The 22,851-nt window shown below is 48.0% G+C and overlaps 1 protein-coding gene across 18 annotated transcripts in view; it reads left to right on the top strand.

Annotated features, from left to right (window-relative positions):
• The first annotated feature begins 12,194 nt into the window (after nt 1-12,194).
• Nucleotides 12,195-22,851, top strand: part of Nfasc (neurofascin) — a 164,023-nt gene continuing 153,366 nt past the window's right edge. For 14 of the 18 annotated variants that reach the window (XM_063240064.1, XM_013157892.3, XM_063240065.1 and 11 more), the window contains exon 1: nt 12,197-12,352. In XM_063240064.1, the coding sequence (XP_063096134.1) occupies nt 12,246-12,352 (107 nt within the window). In that variant the 5' untranslated portion in view covers nt 12,197-12,245. Of the gene's footprint in view, nt 12,353-22,851 lie in introns of all 18 variants that reach the window. The other 4 variants (XM_023567212.2, XM_023567211.2, XM_005005879.3 and 1 more) reach the window with 3 other exon arrangements.

Raw genomic sequence — 22,851 nt, 5'->3', positions numbered from 1 at the left:
CCATCTCCCATCTGTCCCCTACTCTGCCCCACACCCTGAAGACTAAATGGAAACCAAAGCATGGAAAAGCCTCTCTACCAATGACCTGAGGTCACAGCGGCATCCGAGTCATAGGAAATAAGTGCTTAACGTTTCAGCCCGAGCAGTTTGTTTCCTTTTCTAAAACAGACTTGTGCTTGCTTTTAGCCTTGAATTTTAGTTAAAGGCACAGTCCTGGAGCTGTCTCACAGGGGTACACGTCCAGCTTTTCCATTTTGCCAGCCAACAGACCTTATGCAGAGGATTTACCCCTCATCTTCAGGGTCACCCCACAACTCGATGTGTTTCACCTGTACTAGGTGCGAAGGCCACAGACAGGCATGCACTAAGCACTGCCTGTGTTCATTATTGTTATTTTGGTTTTTAAAAATTACAGAATTACTTATTAGCTAGATTACAAAACTTCCCCCACCATACAGAGAACCTGAGCAGAGCTGATGGCTCATAAATATATGTCACATTCTAGAGCTCTCAACACAATACCAATGACGCCATGCTGAAAGCCCAGAAGTCAGGGGAAGTGGACCCCTTAGCAGCCCTGACCAACCTCCTGGGAGTAGGGTCTTTGGTGCCAGCTTGGCCCATTTCTCCCTCCACCAGTGCCAGATCTACTTTTCCTGGCATCCACACCTAGCCCAAGCTTGCTGCACCGTGGACTTCAACCACCGTCTCTTCCTGTCCCTGAGCTCAGGCCTGCATGTCAGCCTGAGCACTATCTCTGTCCGTGTTTAATGCAGCTTGGTGAAGAGCCACAGAGAAAGGGAACCGGAGAAGTGGAGTAAAGCGGAAGCTGCCAGGCCAGGATGAGGCAGAGATAAGGACTTCGACCTGGCCCACAGATGCCACAGGTGAAACTCACTGCACCGGATGGTCCTTGAGGCAGAGGGCCTGGATTTGCACCCCATGCAAATTGTCACTGGTCTCTGGGATCCCCAAGCACCTCCATGGTTTGTGGCATCTGAGATCAGCCAGAGCAGGACACCAGAGAAGGGCACAGGCGTAATCTTTCACCATCACCTGCAGCAGTCACAGCAGCTGGGGGATGACAACACCAGCTACTAGCATGGGCATGCATGGGTCAACAACAGAACCTATCACATGCGGTTTTTATACTTCCCTACAACATGCATTGGGGGGTACACACCTGGGTACACACCCAGGTTTGAGCCCAGGGTAGGCAATTTAGTGACATAATGAGACCCAGATTCAAAATAAGATTTTAAAAAACAGGCTGGGAATATATAGCTCAGTGGGAAGGTGTTGGGTTCAATCCAGTGCTAGAAAGAAAGAAAGAAAGAAAGAAAGAAAGAAAGAAAGAAACCATTAAAACTTGCATCATACACTAACCTCACTGGGGCATGGAAGTCGTGACACAGAAATGCTGAACTCAAAAGGCCAACGACAGGAACACATGAGCCAAAGTATCCCAGAGCCAGCTTATGCCAGTTCAGGAGCTTTGTAAGCCAGTTGTGAAATGTAGTCTTTATTAAAACTAAAATGCATAAACTGACAAATACACTTAGAAGTAATTTACAGCTCTTCACATCCTAGTTATTTTACTACTATAGGTTTCACGAGGTTCCTTTTGTCCCTGTTAACTGTGTGGTGCAAATATAGCATGGTGGTGATGGCCTCTGAAGGTCTCCAGTTCCACAAGGTGTGACTTTATGGTGGAACTTGGAACTTGACACAGTGGGAGAATTTACACCACAGAAACTGGAAAACTATGCATTGGTGAGGCAGGAGATTAGTGCATGGCAGACTGACTGAAAACAGATATAACCTGAGCTGAAATGGAGCTGAACAGCAGATGTAACCTGTCAATCACAACCAGATTGGGCAGAACGGCTTCCAATGACCCGGATATGAAAGAGAACACAAGATGGCGGCTCCACTGCCATTGCAGCCTTCCTGTTCCACTGTCCTCCTGTTTCTACAATGGCCCATCCTGCTGGTAGGGATGTATCTCTTTTCTTCACTCTTTCTTTTTCATCTTTTGCCTTAAATGAAAGTTACCTTTACCCATTCATTGGCTGTCCTCGCCAATTCTTTGAGCACAACCGAAAGAGTTTGGAGTCGCTGGACACCACATGACAACAATGGGGCTCCTTTATTTCCAGTGACCCCGATGTCATGTATTTACACTTCAGAGGGACTCAGTCACGTCAAGCACACACAATGGCTGAATGCAAGGCCAGGGGAAGGTCTCCTCCTCGGGGGACGAATGGCCCGGAAGCCTCTGTGTACTCTTAGAGTTGCGATGGCTGAAGAGTAGGAAGGCAGAAAGCACCATTAGGGTTCCTCTTGCCAGCACCCAGCACCCACACCTCTGCAAGTAAGGCCCACCTACTCAGGGTACTCATGCATACAAGGCCGATGGCACAGACACAGCCCACAGCAATCTCAGTGTTTTGAATAAATCTTAAATGAAAGCTGATCACACTTCATTGCTGATGCCCTGGTGCACACCTGATCTGCGTCCCAGCTCCAGGGAGAGGTGACGGATGAAGACTCCTTTCAAGCCAGGAATGAGCTAGCAGAGCCACAGCGTTTTCCCAGCTCCTGAATTCTCACAAGGGACAGAGTTGGTCTCCTTGCAGCCCAGGGAGGGCACAGGGCTGAAGGATGAAGGCTGTTATTTACAAACCCCTGTGCGCCTAACAGAGAAATTCCTGCTTGCAGATTAACTTCTGGAGAGCCCATCAAGGGAAGCCTGCATTGTGACAGTGTCGCAGATCTCAGGAAATGTGGAAGAGGCACACTGATACATATTTATGATCTCAACATTCTAAGAGGCTGAGGCAGGAAGATCACATATTTGAGCCCAGCCTAGACAATTTAACAACTTAGTGAGACTCCGCTTTGAAATTTTAAAATAAGCAAATTAAAAAACAAGAAAAGTTGTTGTTTGGCATGAAGGTCTTGGGCTTAATCCTCTTATACAAAATAAGAACAAAAACAAGTCAGTCCACTGTCCTGGGGTCATCCAAGGAGGTGGAAGGCAGGAGGAGGCCACCACCTGAGCCCCTGAGCACAAGTGTCCATGTTAAACACCTGCAGAGTAGATGCTCATTTAACAGCCACTTCCTCCTGCCTGCTTGCCAGGAGTCATGTGCCAATCAACTGGCACTGATAAGATGAGGTGACTGGGGCATCCGGGTCCACAGCATGAGTCCTCAGCTTCTGGCCCCCAACCTGCTGCCTGCTGCCAGCAGGCCCTGAGGGTGGGAATAGGTGGGTAGGTGGCAGCCGAGGGCCAAGGAGGCCAGGCTGCAGGGTCGGCGGCACAGTGTTGTGGGGTGAAGGTGAAGCCGCTGTCCTGACCCCAGCGTGGTGGGTCTGGCCCACAGCAGACATTCCCTGTGGGCAGTGAACAGGTCCAGTCTTGCATGAGGTCTGATCTTCCTGCCAGGACACCACGACATGGGTCAGCAAAGGATGGCTATGCACTTACTCTGTGCAAGTGGGAGCGTGGAAAAGCCAATTCAGAGGCTGGATATTGCAGGAGGCAGGGTATTTGGATGGTTTATGGGAAACAATAGGAAAGACCACCATAAATCTTATCTCTCCTAGAAATCTGGCGGTTGCCGTGTTGATTGCTTGGCTGCTGTAAGTAGACGGATATTTTATTTGGCTGTGTTTCAACAGCCACCAGGTTATTTCTGTCTAATGTGTTTATTTCTCCAGGAAATAATTCCACCAAAGTAATGTCCATCCCACATCTAAAAAAGGAAACAGATATTAGTTTGCAGGCTATGAGGGCAGCCAAACCTCTTAACATTTCCTTTGTTTGCTCTGTTCAATTCTTTATATATTTGATGATACATTGCAATAATCTGTTCACTTCGTTTAGCCTGTATTTATTCATGGAGGAGACACTCTTTATCACATGATTTTAGATGCTCAGTGTTAGACTATAAACGCCAGCGTGCCGCTTTGACCAGCGGCTCATGCAGCACCGCAGAGGGGGGTACTTTGCACTCACAGACCATCCTGAGCAGCTGTGAACTCCAGGTGGTGTCTGTCCAGCGCTGTTCTGCAGAACTTTCCCGCAGTAATAAAGATGTTCCTCACTCCAGGTTATTCACTGCAATAACCACCAGGCACATGTGGCTCCTGTGCCCTTGAGATGTGCTTAAGGTGACAGAAGAACTCAGTTTTAAATTGTGTTTAATGTAAACGTGAATCCACCACCAGGCTGGTGGATACTGCTCCTGAATAGTACAGAGGTCTATGTTCCTAGCAATGGTGCTCTTATTCATGCAGTCACTCGTGCACTCAACAAACATGTGTGGAGCTTCAGCTGTGAGCAGTGGGCTGTGCTGGCCCCTGAGGAGGCAGAGGGAAGACCATAGGACACCCCCAGACGCTAAGTGCTGGGGAGGGCGTGTCCCCTGTGCGCTGCGGCTCAGACAAGGCCGGCCCTGCAGAGAGAGGCTCTTTTCCGGTGAGAGGTGTTTAGCGCTGCATTGATAAAATGGGCGCAAGGCTGTGTCACGCGTTTTAAGTGCTTGGTTTCAACAGCGGTGTCTTTGCGGTTGGTGCGCTCAGCAGGATGCTCTCGGGTCTGTTAGAACACTGGAAACCTCGACGTCTGCATGCAGAAGACACAGTCGAGACCCGTATGTCTCACCATGTACTAAACTAAAATCAAAATGGATCAAAGCAGACACAACCTGATAGAAAGAAGAGCTCTTGAGGACACCGGCAGGGGCGAGCACTTTCTGGACAGAACACCAGAGGCACAAGAAATAACACGGAGGATCAACAAATGCGATTATACTGATTAAAAAGCTTCTGCCCAGCAAAGGAGACAAGCAACGTTGTGAAGAGATGACTACAGAATGGGGAAATTTACCAGGTACTCCTTGGGCAGAGGACTAACTTCTAGAAATGCAAATTAAAACTACACTGAGATTCCATCAGCTCCCAGAAAGAATGGCTGTCATCAAAAAATCTAACAGGGGCCAGCAATACAGCTCAGCAGCATGGCGCCTGCCTGAGGTCCTGAGTTCAATTTGCAATTCAAAAAAAGCTAATAACAAAGGCTGGTGAGGATGTGGGGGGAAAGGAGGCCTTCTGCACTGTTGATGGGAATGTAAGCTACTGCAAGCAGCGTGGAAATCAGCGTGGAAATCCCTCAAAACACTAAAAATAGAGCCAGGTATAATGCCCCATGTCTGTAACCCAGCACTCGGCAGGTTGAAGGAGGAGAGTTGTCTTGAACTCAAGGCCAGCCTGGGCTACAGAGTGAGTTCAAGCCCAGCCTGAACTACAGCCAGACCCTGTCTCAAAAGAGAAAAAAACACCCTAAAAACAGAATTCTATTTGACCCAGCTATCTCCCTTCTAGTTATCTTTCCCAAGAGTTAAACTCATCATATTATAAGGGTACTTGCATACCCATGTTTATAGCAGCATGATTTATAATAGCTAGATCTTAGAAACAGCCCATGTACTCATCAATAGGTAAATGAATATGGAAAATGGGATGAAGTATTTATACACAGTGGAATACTACACTGCCATAAAGAAAGATGAACGAAGCATTTGTAGGTAACTGAATGCAACTTGAGAACATAATGTTAAATGAAATAAGTCAGACACACAACTTAAATATCACATGTGGAACTTAAAAATAAAATACACATAGATACCGTATATGTACAGAAATAAAGAACAGAAAAGTAGATAGCCAATTGGGAAGTAGGGAGATCAAAGAATTCCCCACATTACTTACTCTGTTGTTTCAAAACGTATCTCAGTACACATGCTAATATGTTTCATTATACAACTAGTTTCCCTAAATTCACTGAAAAGGAAGTCTTGTGCAATGTGTTTATTTCTGCTTTGCAAAACAGAATTGTTTTGTCTGTGCCTTGTATTCTGAGTAACTATTTGAAGATGCTGTTATACAGTGTATTAACTAATGTTATTCTTTTACTATTTTGTTGTAAAATATTATTTTTTTCATTTAAAAAAAGATAACGGTTTTGAGATAACTGCAGAGAAAAAGTCCTTGTGCCATGGGTTCCTGAGAGTCCTTGCTGGGGAGGGACCTTGTTTGGCCCTCCCAGCTAGGGACAGCATGGGCCTCCTGCTGAGATGGTCAGACCTCAGAAACCTGCAGGGAACTGATTTATATATTTAGGGAAAGTTTTCAGCTGGGCTTTTCTTCTCACTGGATAACTGGGTGCAAGTAGAAGACAGAGAGAGAGAGAGAGAGAGAGAGAGAGAGAGAGAGAGAGAGAGAAGGCTGCTCTCACTATGGCTGTGGAAAAGCGGGTGTCAGGGTTTCATTGTGGTGGAGAAAGGCTTTACAAACCCTAATCCTCCTGGGACACTTGCAGGTGGAGCCACACCCTGCATTAAAGAGGTGCCAGGCGGCCAGCCCCCCACCACCTGGCTCTTGCAGCAGGGATGGAGCTGAGGCCCACCCAGACCAGAGTCCAGGCTGGGTGGGGTCACTGTCCCAGAGCTTCTCTGTGTCCCAGCCAGGCATGGGTGCCTCCTGCTCATACAGGGAGGACTCTGCTTCTGGAAGTAAGGGGCTGATGGGGGCAAGTGGGCTCCCAAGCTCAGCTCTGTGGCTCTTGGCAGGCATGGATGAGGGGCTGAACTCAAGCAGATTTTTACATTTCTTTTCTTTTCTTTTTAATTTTATTTTAAAGGGAAAAAATAGCATGAAATTTCAAAACAAGAGTAACAATGGTTAATATATTGAATATGGTTATCTTTAAATTAGTTACTCAGTACAAGATATAGGCATTTAATTGTCCAAACAATATTAGCCCAAACCTTTCTTTTCAATGAATTAAGAGAAATTTGTAATATATATATATTTCTCTTCCTTCTTTTTTCCTTTTCCTCATCCCAGCTTCTCTTTCCTTTTGAATGATTTCTTTTCAGTAACTATTGTACATGTACTCTTGTATGATTTACACTTTCAGGTTCTCACACTAGAGAGACAATGCAATGTTTACATGTGTGCATCTGATTTATTTCACTTATAAGTATGGTCTCTAGTTGCATCCATTTATCTATAAAGAGCTCAAGTTTATCCTTCTTTTCGGCTGAGTAGTACTCCATTGTAGAAAAAGATCCCATCTTTTTTAATCCATTCCTTGGTTGATGGGCATTGAGGATATTTCCAAGATCTGGCTGTTAGAAATTGTGCTGCTATAAACATGATGCACATATTTCACTGTGGTATGACATCTTTAATTCTTCTGGGAAGATATTCAGCAGGGGAGCTGGGTCAATTAGAACCTCTAATACTAGTTTTTTGAGAAATCTGCACACTGGTTTCCACAGTGGCTACACCAGTCTACACTCCCACCAACAGTGGAGAAGGCTTCCTTTTTCCCCCACGACTCCACTAGCATTTGTTATTGGTTGAATTCTTGGTGATAGTCACTATTTCCAAGGTGAGATGGAATCTCAGTGTTGTTTTAATTTGTATCTCTCAAATGACCAGTGATATGGAACATTTTTTCATATATTTATTTACCATTTGTATTTCTCCATCTGAGAAGTGTGTGTTCATCTTAGATGCCCATCTTTGGGTTGGCTCTTTAAGTTTAGGAAGATTTTTTTTAGTTCTTTATATGTTCTTGATAGCAATCCCTTGTCAGAGTGACAGTGGGCAAACATTTTTTCCCACCTGTGGATTGTCTCTCTAGTCTGTTGGTTCCTCTTGCCAAGCAGATTTTTTGTTTTAATTTCAAAGAAGTGAGAAACAGATGAGGAGATGTTCTTCAGCTGGAATGGGCCAGGTCCCTCTTTCCTCTGGTTGCTCCCCAGGTAGGGGGCAGAATGTGCCAGGGAGGGAGGTGGTGAGGGGCCTGCAGGAAGCGTGGGGTTTCCACACGGGCCACCACCGGGGTCCTCCAGCGGTCAGCTGTGGGCTGGGCAAACGGGAGAAGGGCGGAGCCAAGAGTCTTGATTCCCTCTCTCCTTCCCTGAATCCTAGGGACAATCTGGGATGTGATGTGACTTCCCCTCTTAATCTAAGAAGAGAGAAAGAGGTGCTGATGGAGGGACAAGAGCAGAGATCATGGTGTCCATCTTCTTGGGGGACCTGCAGGGTAGACCCTGCTCCTCCCAGGGTCTTCTCCCATTGACTTGCTTGATTGTGGGGTTCCTGGCTGGCCCGTCTGAAACCTGCGCCTCTCAGTTCCTCTGCACCTGCTCCTCTGCCTGACCTCGTTCTCCCTCGCGATGCCAGGATTTCTGTCCTTTAGGACGAGTCACCAGCAGCTCAGCACACGTGGACACAGGCACACACCAGAGACCAAGGGCTTTCCTCGTCACTAACTGGGGACAGTAGTTCTGCCTCACTGGGTTTGGGGAGCACTAAACAATCTAAAGCCTGGTACGCGAAAGGCTTGGTCAGAACTAGGCCCCGCCCGGCCCCCTCCAGCAGCCCTCTTCTCATCTCCTACACTGGAGCGCACTTTCTTTCCTTCCCTTCTTCTTCCCTTCCCACCCCTTATCCCAGCTTGCTGCAATTTTCCTCCAAGAAAGGGGAAGACCTGTGTGAGTTCTTCAGTTCCATTTCATTGTAAGAGATGTGTTAGCATTTAAAAGGCAGCTCCACAGCTTTCTTTTGCAGGTGCGATTATAAACTTTAACCACCACGGCCCTCTTCACAGGCTGCTTACCAACCCCTGGGTCTTACTGTGCTGTATTTTGCAGGCTGGGGTCTCACAGGTGACACGGATGGACCACGCGGACATTTAAAGTCTCGATGGCCCTGCCAAGCTGCTCTCCCAAAAGGCCATGCCGAGTCCATTCTCCACCCATGACGCGTGGTTCCCTGCCCCGCTGGAGGCTGCTAGAGCCCCGCCCCTTCACCAGCACTCTGTGTGGTTCCTGTAATTCTGAGAATAGCTGGGGGTGGGTAGCTGCCTTCTGCCCCACAGTCTGTCACCAGCAGGTGGTGTCCCTCCCTTGAGCAGGACACTCAGGGACCTAGGAGGCCACCAAGTCCAGGGAAATGCCTGCTTCCTGACCCACAGGGCCCCTGGGGGTTCTCTGCTGTCCTCACAGCCAGACTTAATCTCTTTACCCTACAGCGTTGAGTTCCAGGGCAGCTTCAATCACAGAGGCACCATAGGATCCCCTATCTCTCTGGGCCTCTGTTTTCTTCACTGTCAAAATGAACATCACTCCCCAGCCTAAGGTGGAGCACTGAACATGAAAGAAGGCCAGGCAGTGCCTACCACCCAAGAGTGTTCTGTTTCACAAAGTGTTGTCTCACTGATGCTCTCGCTACTCCCATTTTACAGATGGGGAAAAGAAGTTGAGAGGTTACACGAACTGCCCAACTGCACCCCCCCCTGCAAGACAGGACTTGGTTGGCAAATCTTGTGTGCTTTCAACTTGATCTTACTGGAAGATTCTTGTATGGACATCTAAAAATTTTAGAACTATATTGAAATAGCAAAGTAGTATTAATAAGGCATGTCAGAGAGCTGGCCTTTGATCTGGTACTTAGGTCATTGCTTGAACTCTGGTTTTCTCATGTAATGTAATAGCAAGTAACTTTTACTGAGAGCTTATGATACAGTGAACATTGAGCTCCATGGGTTATTTCATTTTTCCGTATGACACTCCTATGAGGTTCCTAGTGATCCTCATTTCTCAGACCAAAGAACAGAGACTAGCAGCAGGAATGTAGATCGGGAGGAACCAGCACAGCCTGAAACACGCCTGGAGCCTTCAGAAAAGACTTTGGGTCTGAACACATGGACACAGAAAACTGATGGGGTACTTAAGGTTGAATTATAGTAGGTAGTTACTTTAAATAAAACGAAACAAGTAAACAAAACATGGCAGTCATTAACTTCAAGAAAAATAGAAAGATACAGCAAGTTAAAAGATGAATTGTAAATGGAATTTAAGTGGCCATAATAAACACTGATTATGGGGCAAGGGATTTAGCTCAGCCTGGCAAGTGCAAGGTCCTGAGTTTGATCCCCAGTACCAAAAACAAAACAAAAGTACTGATTCTTGGGGTTGGGGATTTAGCTCAGCGGCATAAGCACCTGCCTTGCAAGCAGGCAGCCGTGAGTTCAATCCCCGGTACCGATAAAAAGGAAAAAGACAAAAAAAAAAAAGAAAGTACTGATTCTCATATAAGCAATATCAGGAAGTGACTAAGTTGAAAGGCAGGGAAGGGCACAGTAAACATCTATAAAGGAGAAGGAGAGGATGAAAGCTGCAATACAGTGTATCGTTTAGAGATAGGCAGGTCAGAGCCAAAGAAACAGGTCAAAAGGGACAATGGCTGGAGGGGGAGCAACACAGGGCAAATGTGCTGTGTAAGAAATCTGGCAGAATGATTGGACTTGCATTCAACTGTGTATTGTATAGTTTTGATGATATTTTTTAAAAAGAAACAAACGACAAATAAATTGTCCAAGTTCACCAGAACTGATACAGGGGAGGTGAGACTTGAACTCCTCCTCTAAAGCCCAGGCCGTGCCATGATGCCACGCCACGGACAGAATCCAGCCGCCTATCAGTGCTCCGGAGAGCAAAGGTGCAGTAACATGGGAGATCAGCTGCTGGCACTCAGCGGGTGCTCGGGAAAGGGAACTGGCTTCTTTATTCCATGGAGCCAACCACAGCTGGCTTTCAAAGAAGGATAAGGAAGAGCCCTGCCCTGGGCCCAGACCTGAGTGCCCCATGCTTTAGAGTCTTGCCATAAGTCTTCTAAATTCGTCTTCAACGTCCAGGACTCCCCAGGCTAGGAGTGGCATCTGGACAGGGCTCCCAGTTCCCAAATCCTACCTTCGGGAGAGTTTTTACCTCTCAGCATTCCCACCCCGGGGTGGGGCTGAGCAGACACCTTGCAAAGCTGCATGCTGCTTCCAAATCAGAGCAAAGGCCAGCAAAAGGGTGTTGAGACACTGGTTTCTAGGGACTCACTGTTGTGTAGGCAGGGCCCCTGCGAGAAACATCTGCCCAGAGTCCCCAAGAGCCAGGAGCAGTTTTGCTTTCAGGTTCTGCCAGGTCATCGTCCTCTCTTTCCATCACACAGGCACTGCCCAAAGGTGGCGGCTACAGGTTTGAAAGCACCTAGCTGCAGCCGAGTATTGGTCAGTCCCCTGGGTGATTCCCTCTATCCTCAGTAGACCAGTCAGCTGGCAGGAAGTACTTACTGAGCAGCTGTGATAGGCTGAGACAGGATAACACAGAGATCAAGGAGCAGCCCTGTCCTCCAGGTGATGGGCTGGAGGGGGAGACAGAGGCTGGAAAGTGGTTCAGGTCAGCAGGTGCCAGGGTGGGGGCTGAGTGAGCACAGCTGTGGGTGCTCAGCGTGGCCTTGAATGTGGCTCACAGGGTATTGCAGAGCGGCAGTAGTTTGGTTGGAGAGCTGCTCTAGATGCTTCTCAGTTTTGGAATTTTCCAAGATTAAAATTCTGTGATTCTCCAACTGGGATCTTTCCTTGGTTTCAGGTGAGAACTTGGAGGCCAGGTCTTGATCCAGGGATTGTTTTCATATCAAAGCTAGAAGGGACTTGTGGCAACCAGGAAGTCAACTTTTCTCCCTTGTCTTGAGGCCTTGAGGAAACTGAAGGGTCCTGCTCATGTCACCTAATTACAGTGGTAGGACTAACATTTGGATCTCTGATCGCCATCCTAACTCAAGTCTGGGAGAGGGGCCTGAGTCCTCCTAGGCAAACACAACCTCTTCCTTTAAAAAAAGTCTCCAGCCCCAGTAGCAGTCATCACAACCTTGCTCACAACAAGCAAGGATCTAACTACTCTTCAGTCAACAAACGTTCCTGGAGAGCGCACCCTAAGCAAGTGATGGCCCAAGCCCTGGGAAGACAAGCTGTCCCACCAATTAGTGTCCCCAGGTGAAGGGGTACAGGCGCGACACATATATGGCACTTCTGAGGCTTTGGCGATTTTCTCCAGTGTGCTCGGCAAGTCGCCGGCGTTCAGCAAAAACACTGGGCGCTAATTACTATCTTAGTTGGGCTGGGAAGGGAAAGCCGCGCTCCCCCGGCACCCCCAGATCTCCCCTTCCGCTCGCCGGGAGGGGCGTGGCGGCGCCCGAGCATCCTCGGCTCCTCTTCGGCGGGTCCCGCAGGCCTACGCCGGGCGCGCCCAGGGAGGGGCGCGGGGGCGCGCACGCAGGCTGCCGGGGCCGCGCCGGCCGCCGGGGACGCGCACGGGCTAGTCTCTGCCCTAATGCGGTGGCTGGCGGCGAGAGGCGCTGCAGGGGCCTCGGGAGAAGTGGTGGCGCCGGCAGCGGATACCACGGACTGCGCCCGGGGCCGGAGCCCGAGCCCTCGGAGGTAGGCGAGCGCGGACGCCCGAGAGACCAGGCGGGGGTCGAGCGGGGGTTATGGAAGCCCGTCTAGCCCCTGGTTCCCGCCTCCTGCGTCGGTCTCCATCCTCCGACCTGTCCCCTCCCCCTCGGGCCACCTCCCTGCGCCTTCTCGTCTGCACCGCTGTCACCTGCCCTGGACCCGTCCTACTCTGGCGTCGTCTTCAGTCCACTCCGTGCAGCCCCCTCCTTTCCCTACCCTACACCCTTTCTCACTAGGTGCCTGCATCCCCTCCCGTTCCTGCATCCTTATCCTCTTGCCCCTTTCCTCTGTCCCCACCTCCGTCATCCAGGGGCCCTGCTGGCCCTTATGCCCCTATTTCTCACAGCACCCCACTGGTCATTTCCCTACTCGGCCTGTTTTTCCTACCTGACAACAACCTCTCTCCTGCCTCCTCCACCCCTTGCCCCATGCCTCTGTCGAGAGCTCCCTTGCTGTTCAGCCCTCCTTCAGGTTCCCCTTCAAGCCCTGTACAACCCCTTGCCGGCTGGCTGGACTCCTCAGCACCATAATCCTGCCCAAGCACCCCACCTGCTCCCCTTGGCTTCCAACTGGCCCGCCACCCATTACCCTCTCCACTCGACCTTCTAGGGCTGCCAGGTGGCTTGTCCTTAGCTCCTTCGCAGGCCCTTGGTCCTTCTTCCAGGGCGTGTAGGCCTCTGCATGCTGGATGGACTCTCTGTTGTGGACTCAATCCACTTATAGCCCTTTTCTGCACCTTTGATCCTGGTCAGGGCCTGGAGAAGGGTGCTGAGGGTCAGTAGGCTTCTGCATTCCAAGCCAGCCTCCCCTCCCCTCAGCTATTCAGGTTTGTTTCCTAGATGGCCTCTGAGGATGCTAAGCATAAGGATGGGGAAGGGCAGATTCCCAGGGTGGCTCAGTAGCTCACCCTGAGTCGAGTGTAGTGGTGAGAGCCTCACCAGACAGCTGGAGAACTGGGGACTTTGGAAAGGACTTTTCCTCAGCCTGCAAGTCAGCACTTTGACATCAGGCTCTATCTTGAGTGGGCAGAGTGCTGAATCACTTAGACTCTGGTCCCCACAGCAGCCCCTGGCTTGCTCCGAGCCAGGGCCTGCTTCTGGTTCCTTCCTTGGCTCCTGGCAAGGGCTGTGTGTACGTGTGCATGTGTATCTGTGCATGTATGTGTGTGCGTGTACATGTGTTTGCGCATGTGTGCATGTGTGTGTGTGTGTGTGTGTGTGTGCTGAATGGAGATGCCTCCTCCCTTGGTCCGGAGGAGTGGACGACAATGCCCCCTTTCTGTCTGTCTCTCCTGGCATGAGGGCCTAGAGCAACTCATTTACCCATGGAAATGTAGTGCACCCGGCTGGGTCCGATCTTATCTCCAGCAAGGCAAGGGCAGGCCACATAAAACTTTAAGCAGAAGCCGAAGCCCAAGGAACATGTGTGGGAGCACAGAAGCCCATCAGTATCCAGGCCGTGTCAGCTGTGAAAGTGGGCTATGGGGAGAGGAAGGGAGGTGAAGGCTGAGGAGGAAGGGCCTGAGAGAAATCACACTGCAGGGAGAGTTCAAATGAATGGTCTGCTCTGCACAGAATATGTTCTCCCTTTGTCTTGACTGAGTAGCCACTTTGGAGGGAATTATTTCTCCCCCTGGTCTTTGAGTTCACCTGAAGGTGTGTGTGTGTGTGTGTGTGTGTGTGTGTGTGTACAGAAACACAGAGAACACAAATGAGGAAAGACAGTCACATGTAGCTCCAGAAATTGTTTGTCACCATGAGACAGGCAATGACAGTCCCGTTCCTGCCCTGAGGACCTTGGCTGAGGCCCAGATGCTTGAGTTGGGAGGTTGAGAGCAACGGCACAGACCCTGCCCCTTTTCTGGGAAGCTTCCTCCCTTTGGAAATCTGAATGGTGATGTATGATACCTCAGTATGCACCAAAGGCTGTGCCTGGCCAGGGGAGTGTGTTCCAGCAACTGGCTGACCCCTGCTGGTACCTGTGCCCTCCTCATCCTCGGTAGGGGTGGGGCGGAAGCTTCCCCTGGCATCCATGTCTCTGGGCTGCCAGCTTTTCCTGGTACAGGGAGGCGGCATCACCTGCAGCTGTTGTCTCGAGCTGATTGGGTGAAGGCTCTGACGTTGAATCACTTGATTGGGGCTTGGGTAAAGTGGGGGATTCTGATAACAGCATACCTATTTCCCAGTTCTGTGCAATGCATCTCACTCTTTTTTCCTTTTTTGACGTCACAAAGGCTAAACCAAGGTACACAGAGAAAAGAGCCAGCTCCCCAGGGAACTGGGCAAGACCTGGCGATTATGCTTCACTGGCTCTCTGTGGGCTGAGAGATGTGCCTACGATGGCTGGTCCTTTTCACACTGTGGAGGTGGCTGGAGGTGAAGCTTTGGCTTTGGATTCTGAGAGGACCTAACCAGAGCAAGATCTTATTTCTGTAGTGACTGAGGGATAGGATTCCAAGCTTCTGATCATGCTGTTGCAACTAGTTACCCACCTCTGGCAGACATTTAAGGCTGGATGTAGACAGTTTCTTGATTTCACAAAAACTCATTAGGCTTTGTGTGCTCTTCTGTTAAGTACTAAGAGGAAAAGTAAAACAAAATGAGAGCCTTCAGCACTCCTAGTGTGATGGAAAGGGAGACAGGTCATCACATAAAGAGCAGGTGAGCTTGAGTGAGAGTTGGGGCGGGGGAGCCTGGACAGCTGGATGGTGTTGGCTCCTCTCACCTACAGCTAGGAAGATGGTTTGGTTGGTGCATCCAGAAAGGAACGATAGCTCCAATAGCTCCGGGCTGACCCTGAAGATGGCCATCAGGAAGAGGGTGGAACAGGAGGTGAGATTCATGGTGTTTCAGATTACCAGCTTGAAGAGACAAGAAGGGACTGTTCTGTGGGTATTTAAACAAGCCCTCCTCCCAAACTGCTGCAGCCCAAGTGGGGAAACCCTGTAGGGAACTATGGGATGAGATCAAGGCCACTTAACTCTCCCAACTGTTTCTCTTAAGCACTTGTGTTTTAAGGGCAAAATGTGAAAATGCTTAGAATGTCAGAACAAGTCAGAGGAAAGAGGCCTGTCTTCCCTTAGAGAGCTCTCAACTGCCAAGGGAATAGCACGTGCATGCAAGAATGTCATGCTCAGAAGCAAATACTGTGAACTCCAGCATATGGGAAAGAGTCTTGGGGTTATGAAGAGGCATTGAGGAAGTCCAAGCAGGGGAGGGGAGACTGGAGCAGAAGACACACTGAGAAGTTAAACATTCAAGCACAGGTCACTTGGAACACCCACTGTCGAACCAGGAGAAGAACCCAAAGGGAAGACTCCCAGCCTCATGCTCCACATGTTCCATTTAGTCCTTTTCATTACTGTGTCCCCAGCCTTTGAGCCTATGTCAGGAATTGTGCTGGGGACTGGGCATATAAATTGAGCCGGGGAGAACAATCTGAAAAATAGTAAGCACAAGAAGTACTTTAAAAGAGGCTAGATGGGTTCGTAGCATAAGTGAAGAGTGGCAGAGGGATCACAGGGGGCAGAGGAGCTGGAGTGGTCCCCAAGCTGTTTGGCTGGCCCTCTGCCTTGGCTGGGGCAACTTGATCCAGGCCTTTGAGTATTGACTCAGAGGGAGCAGTGAGGGCTCAGGCCTGGAGGCAGGGCTGGATGTTGGACGCCTATGGGCTTGGTCTCTGGGACTGCAGGGGGACATCTGTTGAAGGTAATGGCTGTGCCGGGTGCTTGGGTAGGCACTTCTGCAGTTTTGCTGACCCAGGGCATTGGTCAGATTGTCCAACGAGCCTGAGATCTCTGGAGCCACCCTTCTTCAAGCAAGGGAAATAGAAGTGGCACCATACTGATAGTCATCATTGTTGAGTGCTCACTATGTGCTAGGTGTCCCACTATGTGATTTCAATACATCATCTCAAATAATCATCATAAACATTAACTCTGTGAAAGAGATACTGTTAGGGTTCTGGTTTTACAGGTAATAAAACAGATTGTGAAAGATTGCTTCTTGTCTAAGATCACAAACCAGGTGAGTTGCTCACCTGGAATTTAAACTGATATTTGACTACAGAACCCACCGTCTCTGCAAGTGCACAACCTGGAAGCCATGTCTTTAGGATTAATTTCTTGTCCACTCCTTCCTCTCCCAAATGCAATCCCCTGGAGTGTTTGGGCCACAGTGGGTTCACTATCTCAGGCTTCCTTATCCCCTTCAGCTCCTGCAGCTCCTCTCCTCCAGGAAGCAGCTGCTGGGAGCATCTGCCCTTTCTCCTTCACCTGCTCCTCCTCACTCTTCCCCTTCTGGGCTGGCCCCCTCCTGCAAGGCCTCTCTGGCAGACCCCTTCCTGTCATTATGATGCTAATCGTGGTGTTAATTTTTCTGAGATCCAGAAAGAAAGCCCCAATCTGTTCTAATGAATTTAATTAGAGACTGGCTTGGAGGGCTTCAGAACCTCTTACCAGGATCACAATAAACAGAGTTAATGAGATAAACAGCCCAGGATCAGCTTCTTAGGGCTTGAGAGGGAGGATGGCTGTCTCAGTCCACCATGAGAAGTCCTGAGCACGCAGAGTTGGAAGAAGATTGTTCTCTTTCAAGTGGGCTCCCTTTTGGTGTTTTTTTTTTTTTTTTTGGTACCGGAGATTGAACTCATGACCAACAGGAAGCTTGCCAGGCAGGTACCTAAGCCACTGAGCTAAATCCCCAGCTCTTTTGGTGTGTTTTTCTGCATGCCACATACTGAACTTGGTGCACAGTTCTGTTCTTACTTCGCAGTTAAACTTTCTGGAAGTTCTAATCATCCTCATCATCGGCACTGCACATTTATGGAGCACCTGCTGTTTGGGTCAGGGATATCATATCATCTTCTGGAGCATTGCGGAGATTTATGTGACCTTGTTTCTGCCCTACAGATGCTAAAAGATATGCGTTCAAATATGAGGGATACTTGCTAATTCCAGACAGTGTCAGAAGATGGACAGTAAATTTGATTAAGATATTGGGCTTCATCCTGCAAGACAGAGTACCCGAGGTGGGTCTTGAGAAGCAGCACTTGAAGACTCTGTGATCAGAGTGCTAGAGAAAGAGTGGGTGTGCTGTGAGCGCCACAGTCCTTGTTCCTCTTCCCGGCTAGTGCTGGGGTCATTCTGTTTTGTATCTCAGCACTTCGGATGACCAGCTTGGGTATAGTCTTCTAGGGACAGACACATTTTACCTTCGTGCTGAGCTGGCCTTCCTGGGTTTGGTGTAGGCCACCTGGAGCAGGTTGACCAGAGGCAGCGTTTTGTTCTCAGATCTTGTGATTTTCTGGGATGAGAGTAAACGTTTGGCAGAGTAATTCCAAGAACTTTTCCCTGTAAAGAGAGATCCCTCCTTTTTAACTGATGCTGGCCAATTGGCTTTGGCAGTAGCACTTCTTTTTAAACAAGGATTTAGTGGAAGCTTTAAGCTCCAGGATCAGTGTATTTCATATTTTCCTTCCTATGGAAGATGTGTGCGTGACACAGACCCACACACACACATGTGCTGCTTATGTTAGTGAAATTATTCTGACCAGATTCTAGTCTCACTTGCAATGTAAAAGTTGTTATGCATTTCCTTTCCTCAACTTTTCCTTGTGCAAGAGCAAATAATCACCCTCATATATTTCTTTTGTTGTACGAGCAGTTGAATCTAAGACCTTTGCACTGAGCTACATCCCAGCCCTTTTTTATTTTTATCTTTTTAAATTTTGAGACAAGATCTTGCTAAGTTGCTGGGTTGAGCTCAAACTTGGGAACCTCCTGCCCCGACTTCTCAGAGTGCTAGGATTGTGAGAGTGCACCATCACAACTGTTTACTCTTCCATTTTATTGTGTGGGAGACATAAAGTGAATACTTTGAGAAAGGATGTTAATTATGAGGAAGTATTATTACAGTTATTTTGACAGGAAGTATAGTATTGAGCTGAAACTGGAAGTCATATTCTTAGACCATACTAACTTTTGAGACCAATCAATGTTTTATTTTGAGCCATCACCACCACCATTTGTGCTTCTTGTTATTTTCCATTGTCTGTCTGGGTTTATGTGTAATTGACAATAAAGTTAGTACATTGCTGTGGGCTGTCAGTTGACCTAAATGAGAGAAATTTATATGGGGAGCATTATTATCATGCCATTGCTGTAATACCCATTGTGTGGTATTTTTCCACATGTCAGAGGTGACACATTCTTTACGAAGAAAAATGCCTTTGAGGACACAGACGGTTTTCCTATGCTGACGCAGGCGAAGACAGAAACTAGATCTCTTTGTAATCATCACACACAGGGTGGAATTAAAGCTTTTGGAACTCTCATTGGGAACTAATCCAGGATTCTCCAGCTGACCCAGCGCTGGGCTCTGCCCTTATTTTATAAAATATTTATTGCATTTGCAGTTATTCTTTGAAATCTATACTATGTATACATTCTTCTAGGCAGCTGTTTTGTGAGAATCCTTGATTCATGAAGGTTAGAAATGCTTTAGTCCAAGATAATTGTTTCATTAATCAAGAATTTGAGACTTAGAAGACTTTCATGGCATGACCTTTGTGGTTGTATGGCTGTTTGCTGGCAGAATCTAGTTCTTATGCATGTTGGCCCGCCTGGAACTTTAAAAACCATATATCAACTGTAATTAAACAAGATGATATGTAATCATGCTCCCTAAAGGAGAGTCTAAACAAAGTTGCTTTGGGATATCAGAGCAGTGGAGGCAGGATTTGAATGTGCAGAGGAAGGAAATGGGTATTTCTGCTGGAGAAGAGGGAGCATAGTCAGAGGTTTGGAGGAGGGAGGCAATAGTGAGCTGGCTGGGCTGGTGGAGCTGAAGGAGCAGCTGGAGGGTTGGGCAGGGCCACGCTGCAGAAGACTGTGGCTTTTGGACCAAAGTGTTGGACTTTATCTTGATGTTAGTGAAAATGAAACACTTGGAGCTTCTTAGCTGAGCTGGCTCTTGCTCTGAAGACAAGGAAGAATAGCATTAGAAGTGAAAGGGTAGTTGGGTCACAGGGACCTAGGATTCTGAAGGGTTGGCTCCTTCTGAAGGGATGTGTGGGAAGGGAAATGAATGCGGGAACTTTCAGGAGCCCTTGGAGGGAACGTGTCGCTGTCCAGAGTGCTGACCTGTCTTCTGAAAGGTTAGAAAGTAGGGCTCCCAGTGCTTAAAATCATCCAGCAGGATGCAGAAAATTATTCTGGCTAGAACTAGGAAGCATGTGAGTTTTCTGGCAGTAAGCTGGTTGCAGCATGTGACTTCACAGCGCTGTGACGAAAGCAAAAAGATGGATTCTCTTAAAAGTACATCCTATATGTGTGCATATATGCATGCTCAGAGGGCACATGGGCTAGCCCTCCGCCACATAGCTTGCTTTAGAGTCTTTGTGTTTATGTGAGAATTTTAGCACATTGCTTCTTTTGCTGTGAAAATGTACCCACTTTGCTCAGCATCCCAAACTGGGAGAGAGCAGAGAAGTTCTCAGAAGACCCCATTCTTAACTCCAAATAAAGTACCTAATTCTCAATGTGAATTTTGATCAATAGAAATTTCTGTGATGCAGAAATATTCTGTATCTATGCTGTACAACATGGTAGCCACTGTTTCCATGGGACTTGGCCACATGAAATGTGGCTTGTATGGCTAAAGATTTGAACTTTCAATTAAGTTTAAGTTTAAATAGCCACATGTAGCCAGTGGTTACTGTATTAGACTGCACAGTTCTATATAGTCAGAATCCTTGACTTTGGCCACTTGCTGGTGCTTGTTGGTTCCTCATACCTCCTTGATTTAGATCAAAGTGAACTTTCAAATGTGGGTAAGTTGGACAAATGGCTGGAGAGAGCCCCATAATGAATCCAAACCACAATCTGTATCCACCTATGCGTTATAATGAAAACAACATTAGAGAATCCCCTACAATTTTCTGTTCAAGGGCAGAGAGAAGTCTCCTTAGATTCTAGCTGGGCTTCTGAGGACCTGATTGAGACTTTTTGGAGACTCCAGTGAGCAAGCTATGCAGCACTGAGAGCTGTAAATCTGGTCGTGAGGTATGAGGGGGATGGTGAATGATAGGCTGTCATGCCAGATACTTGTGGGTATCTAGAGGAAGGTTTCTGATCTTGGTCCATCTCCCATTCTAACTTTGGGTTTCTTCTCCTTCTTCATCTTCTTCTCTTTTTCTTTCAGTACTACAGCCTTTGCACTGAACTACGTCCACAGCCCTTTTTATTAGTACAGATTTGCAGGAGATAATGATTACATTTATCGTGGGAGTTGGTGCATATGCATAACACCTTAATTCTTTTTATGTTCTTTCTCTTCTATCCCTCCCTGCTTCCTCTATCCTTTCCCAGACCTTTAAAAGAATTTTTTGTTTTAAAAATATGTGAGACAGAATCTCACTAAATTGCTAAGTTGCCCAGGTTGGGCTCAAACTTGTCATTCTCCTGCCTCAGCCTCTCAGAGTATTAGGGTTAAAGGCATAAGCTGCTATGTTTGACTCTAACTTCTAGAGGGTTTTTGAGGGGAAGTTGTTTGTTTGTTTGTTTTGCTCTCATCTTGTTTACTTGGTGTACCTGGCTAGGATGGGGTTATGGGTGAATGGTAGAAGTTCCAGAGGGAGAAATAATTTAAAATGCTGATCAGTAAGCAAGTCAAAAGACGGGAGCAGGAGCTTGCCATTGTGTTGGCACATAGCAGTGTGTACACGAGTCTGGTATTTTAGGCTTGCTATGTCTGTCTGAGTTCTCAAGCCACAGTATGTGATTGTTCAAGGGAAGCCTTCCTGTTTTCTCTCATAGAATCTCAAAGTGCTGCTAGCCCTACTTAATAGATGCCTGCTTGTGAGTAGCTCTTTGTTAGCCTGGAGCTGTGGGTCTGACCTCCAGAACATATGTGCATGTGAATACAAATAATATTTATCAAGCTCCTGCTGCACACAAGTTTCTGCACTTAGTACTGTGGGCAGTGACAGAGGAGGAGCTGAGGATGATTTCTGCCAGGCTTCTGCGAGCCCAGAGCAGACACATGAAAAATCACACACACACACACACACACACACACACACACAAAACACACACACTAGACAGGAACAAAGGCAGAGTGGTAATGGGGCTGCAGAGCCAGGGTGGGGGCAGGACACTAGCAGGCCTGATGATGTGTCTGCCCCTGTCTGGTCATCTCTCGAGGATTCCCTGCGTCACAGGGCTCAGCTAGTACCAGCCACCTCCATGCCTGCAGTGACAGTGCTGTCTTTATGGGTGGTCAGGCAGCTTGCTGTCTCAGAGGGGCTGTGCTGGGGCCATGCTGTCCTAAGCTTACCTCTTCTGTAGTAAAGGACAATCCAGGAGGAGGAAGGGATAGTGTGGAAAGGGCAGAAACTCCTTTCCCTTTTTTTTTTTGGCAGTACTAGGGATTATATCCAAGGCCTTTGCACTATGCTATATCCCTATCCCTTTTCATTTTTTATTTTGACACAGGATCTCACTGAGTTGCTAAGTTTCCCGGGCTGGGCTTGAACTTGTAATTATCCTGCTTCAGCCTTCCAGAGTGCTGGGATTATAATACACAGTACCATGCCCATTTTTCTTTTATTTCTTATTCCTTAAATGGTGACAAGGTCTTGCTTTGAGACTTCTACTTAGTCACAGAAGGGTTCATCAGGACTCCAGCAGCTCTAGGACATGGAGAGACAAGACTCCAGCAGCTCAGGAGGAGACAGGAGAAGTACAATGTGGTGACATGGCTCCCATGGTCACTCAGAATCCTGCTTTACTCTCTAGGCATGTGCTCTGCCTGGCAAGGAGAGGATGGGCCGTGTCTCCTAGCTGAAGCTGGGAGGAGGCTATTTGGCTGGGCTCAAGGAAGGGGCTGTCCCTTACCATGGTGCTTCTCAGCCTCCCTGCACACGAGGCTCTGCTAGGACCACGGGAGGCTGCAGACTTGGAATCAGTATGTGTAGGTTAGGCCTGAGATTCTGCATTTCTAAGAGCCTCCCAAGGAATGTCAAGACAGCTGTCCCCAACCACACTTGGATGGACAAAACTCTACATGTGAGCTCTCAAGCCTCTTCTGTGCATTTCACCAGGCTGTTCCCTCCTTGATCACAGGGATCGTAAGAGCTCGGGAGCAGAGATGTTTGCATCGTAGTACCAGCGCCTTCTCTATGTAGCCGCAGTTAGCATATGCCTGCTTTTTCAGGGGTTACCACAAGAGTAGGATCAAATTGTTTAGAGCAGGCCAGTTCTACTCTTGGAAGAATAATTTGCAGTGAGTATCCAGGACCAGGAACTTGGTCAGCTTGCAGTAAATGTATAGTGAATGAATGATGATTCTAGTGTGGGGTGGCAGAAAGGGCACTGATTAGGGACCTGACAGAACATTGAGACGAGGGTGAACTATTTAATCTTTGCTAGCTTTAATTTCTCAGTTGTAAACTGGGGGCACCCATGACCACCCAAGAGGGTTGTT

Source organism: Cavia porcellus, unplaced genomic scaffold (genome assembly GCF_034190915.1).
Source record: "Cavia porcellus strain 051 isolate PalLab524CR breed Dunkin Hartley unplaced genomic scaffold, mCavPor4.1 scaffold_29, whole genome shotgun sequence".
Lineage (NCBI taxonomy): Eukaryota > Metazoa > Chordata > Mammalia > Rodentia > Caviidae > Cavia > Cavia porcellus.
Note: the sequence above shows the minus strand (reverse complement) of the source record. Positions and strands in the feature narration are given on the sequence as shown.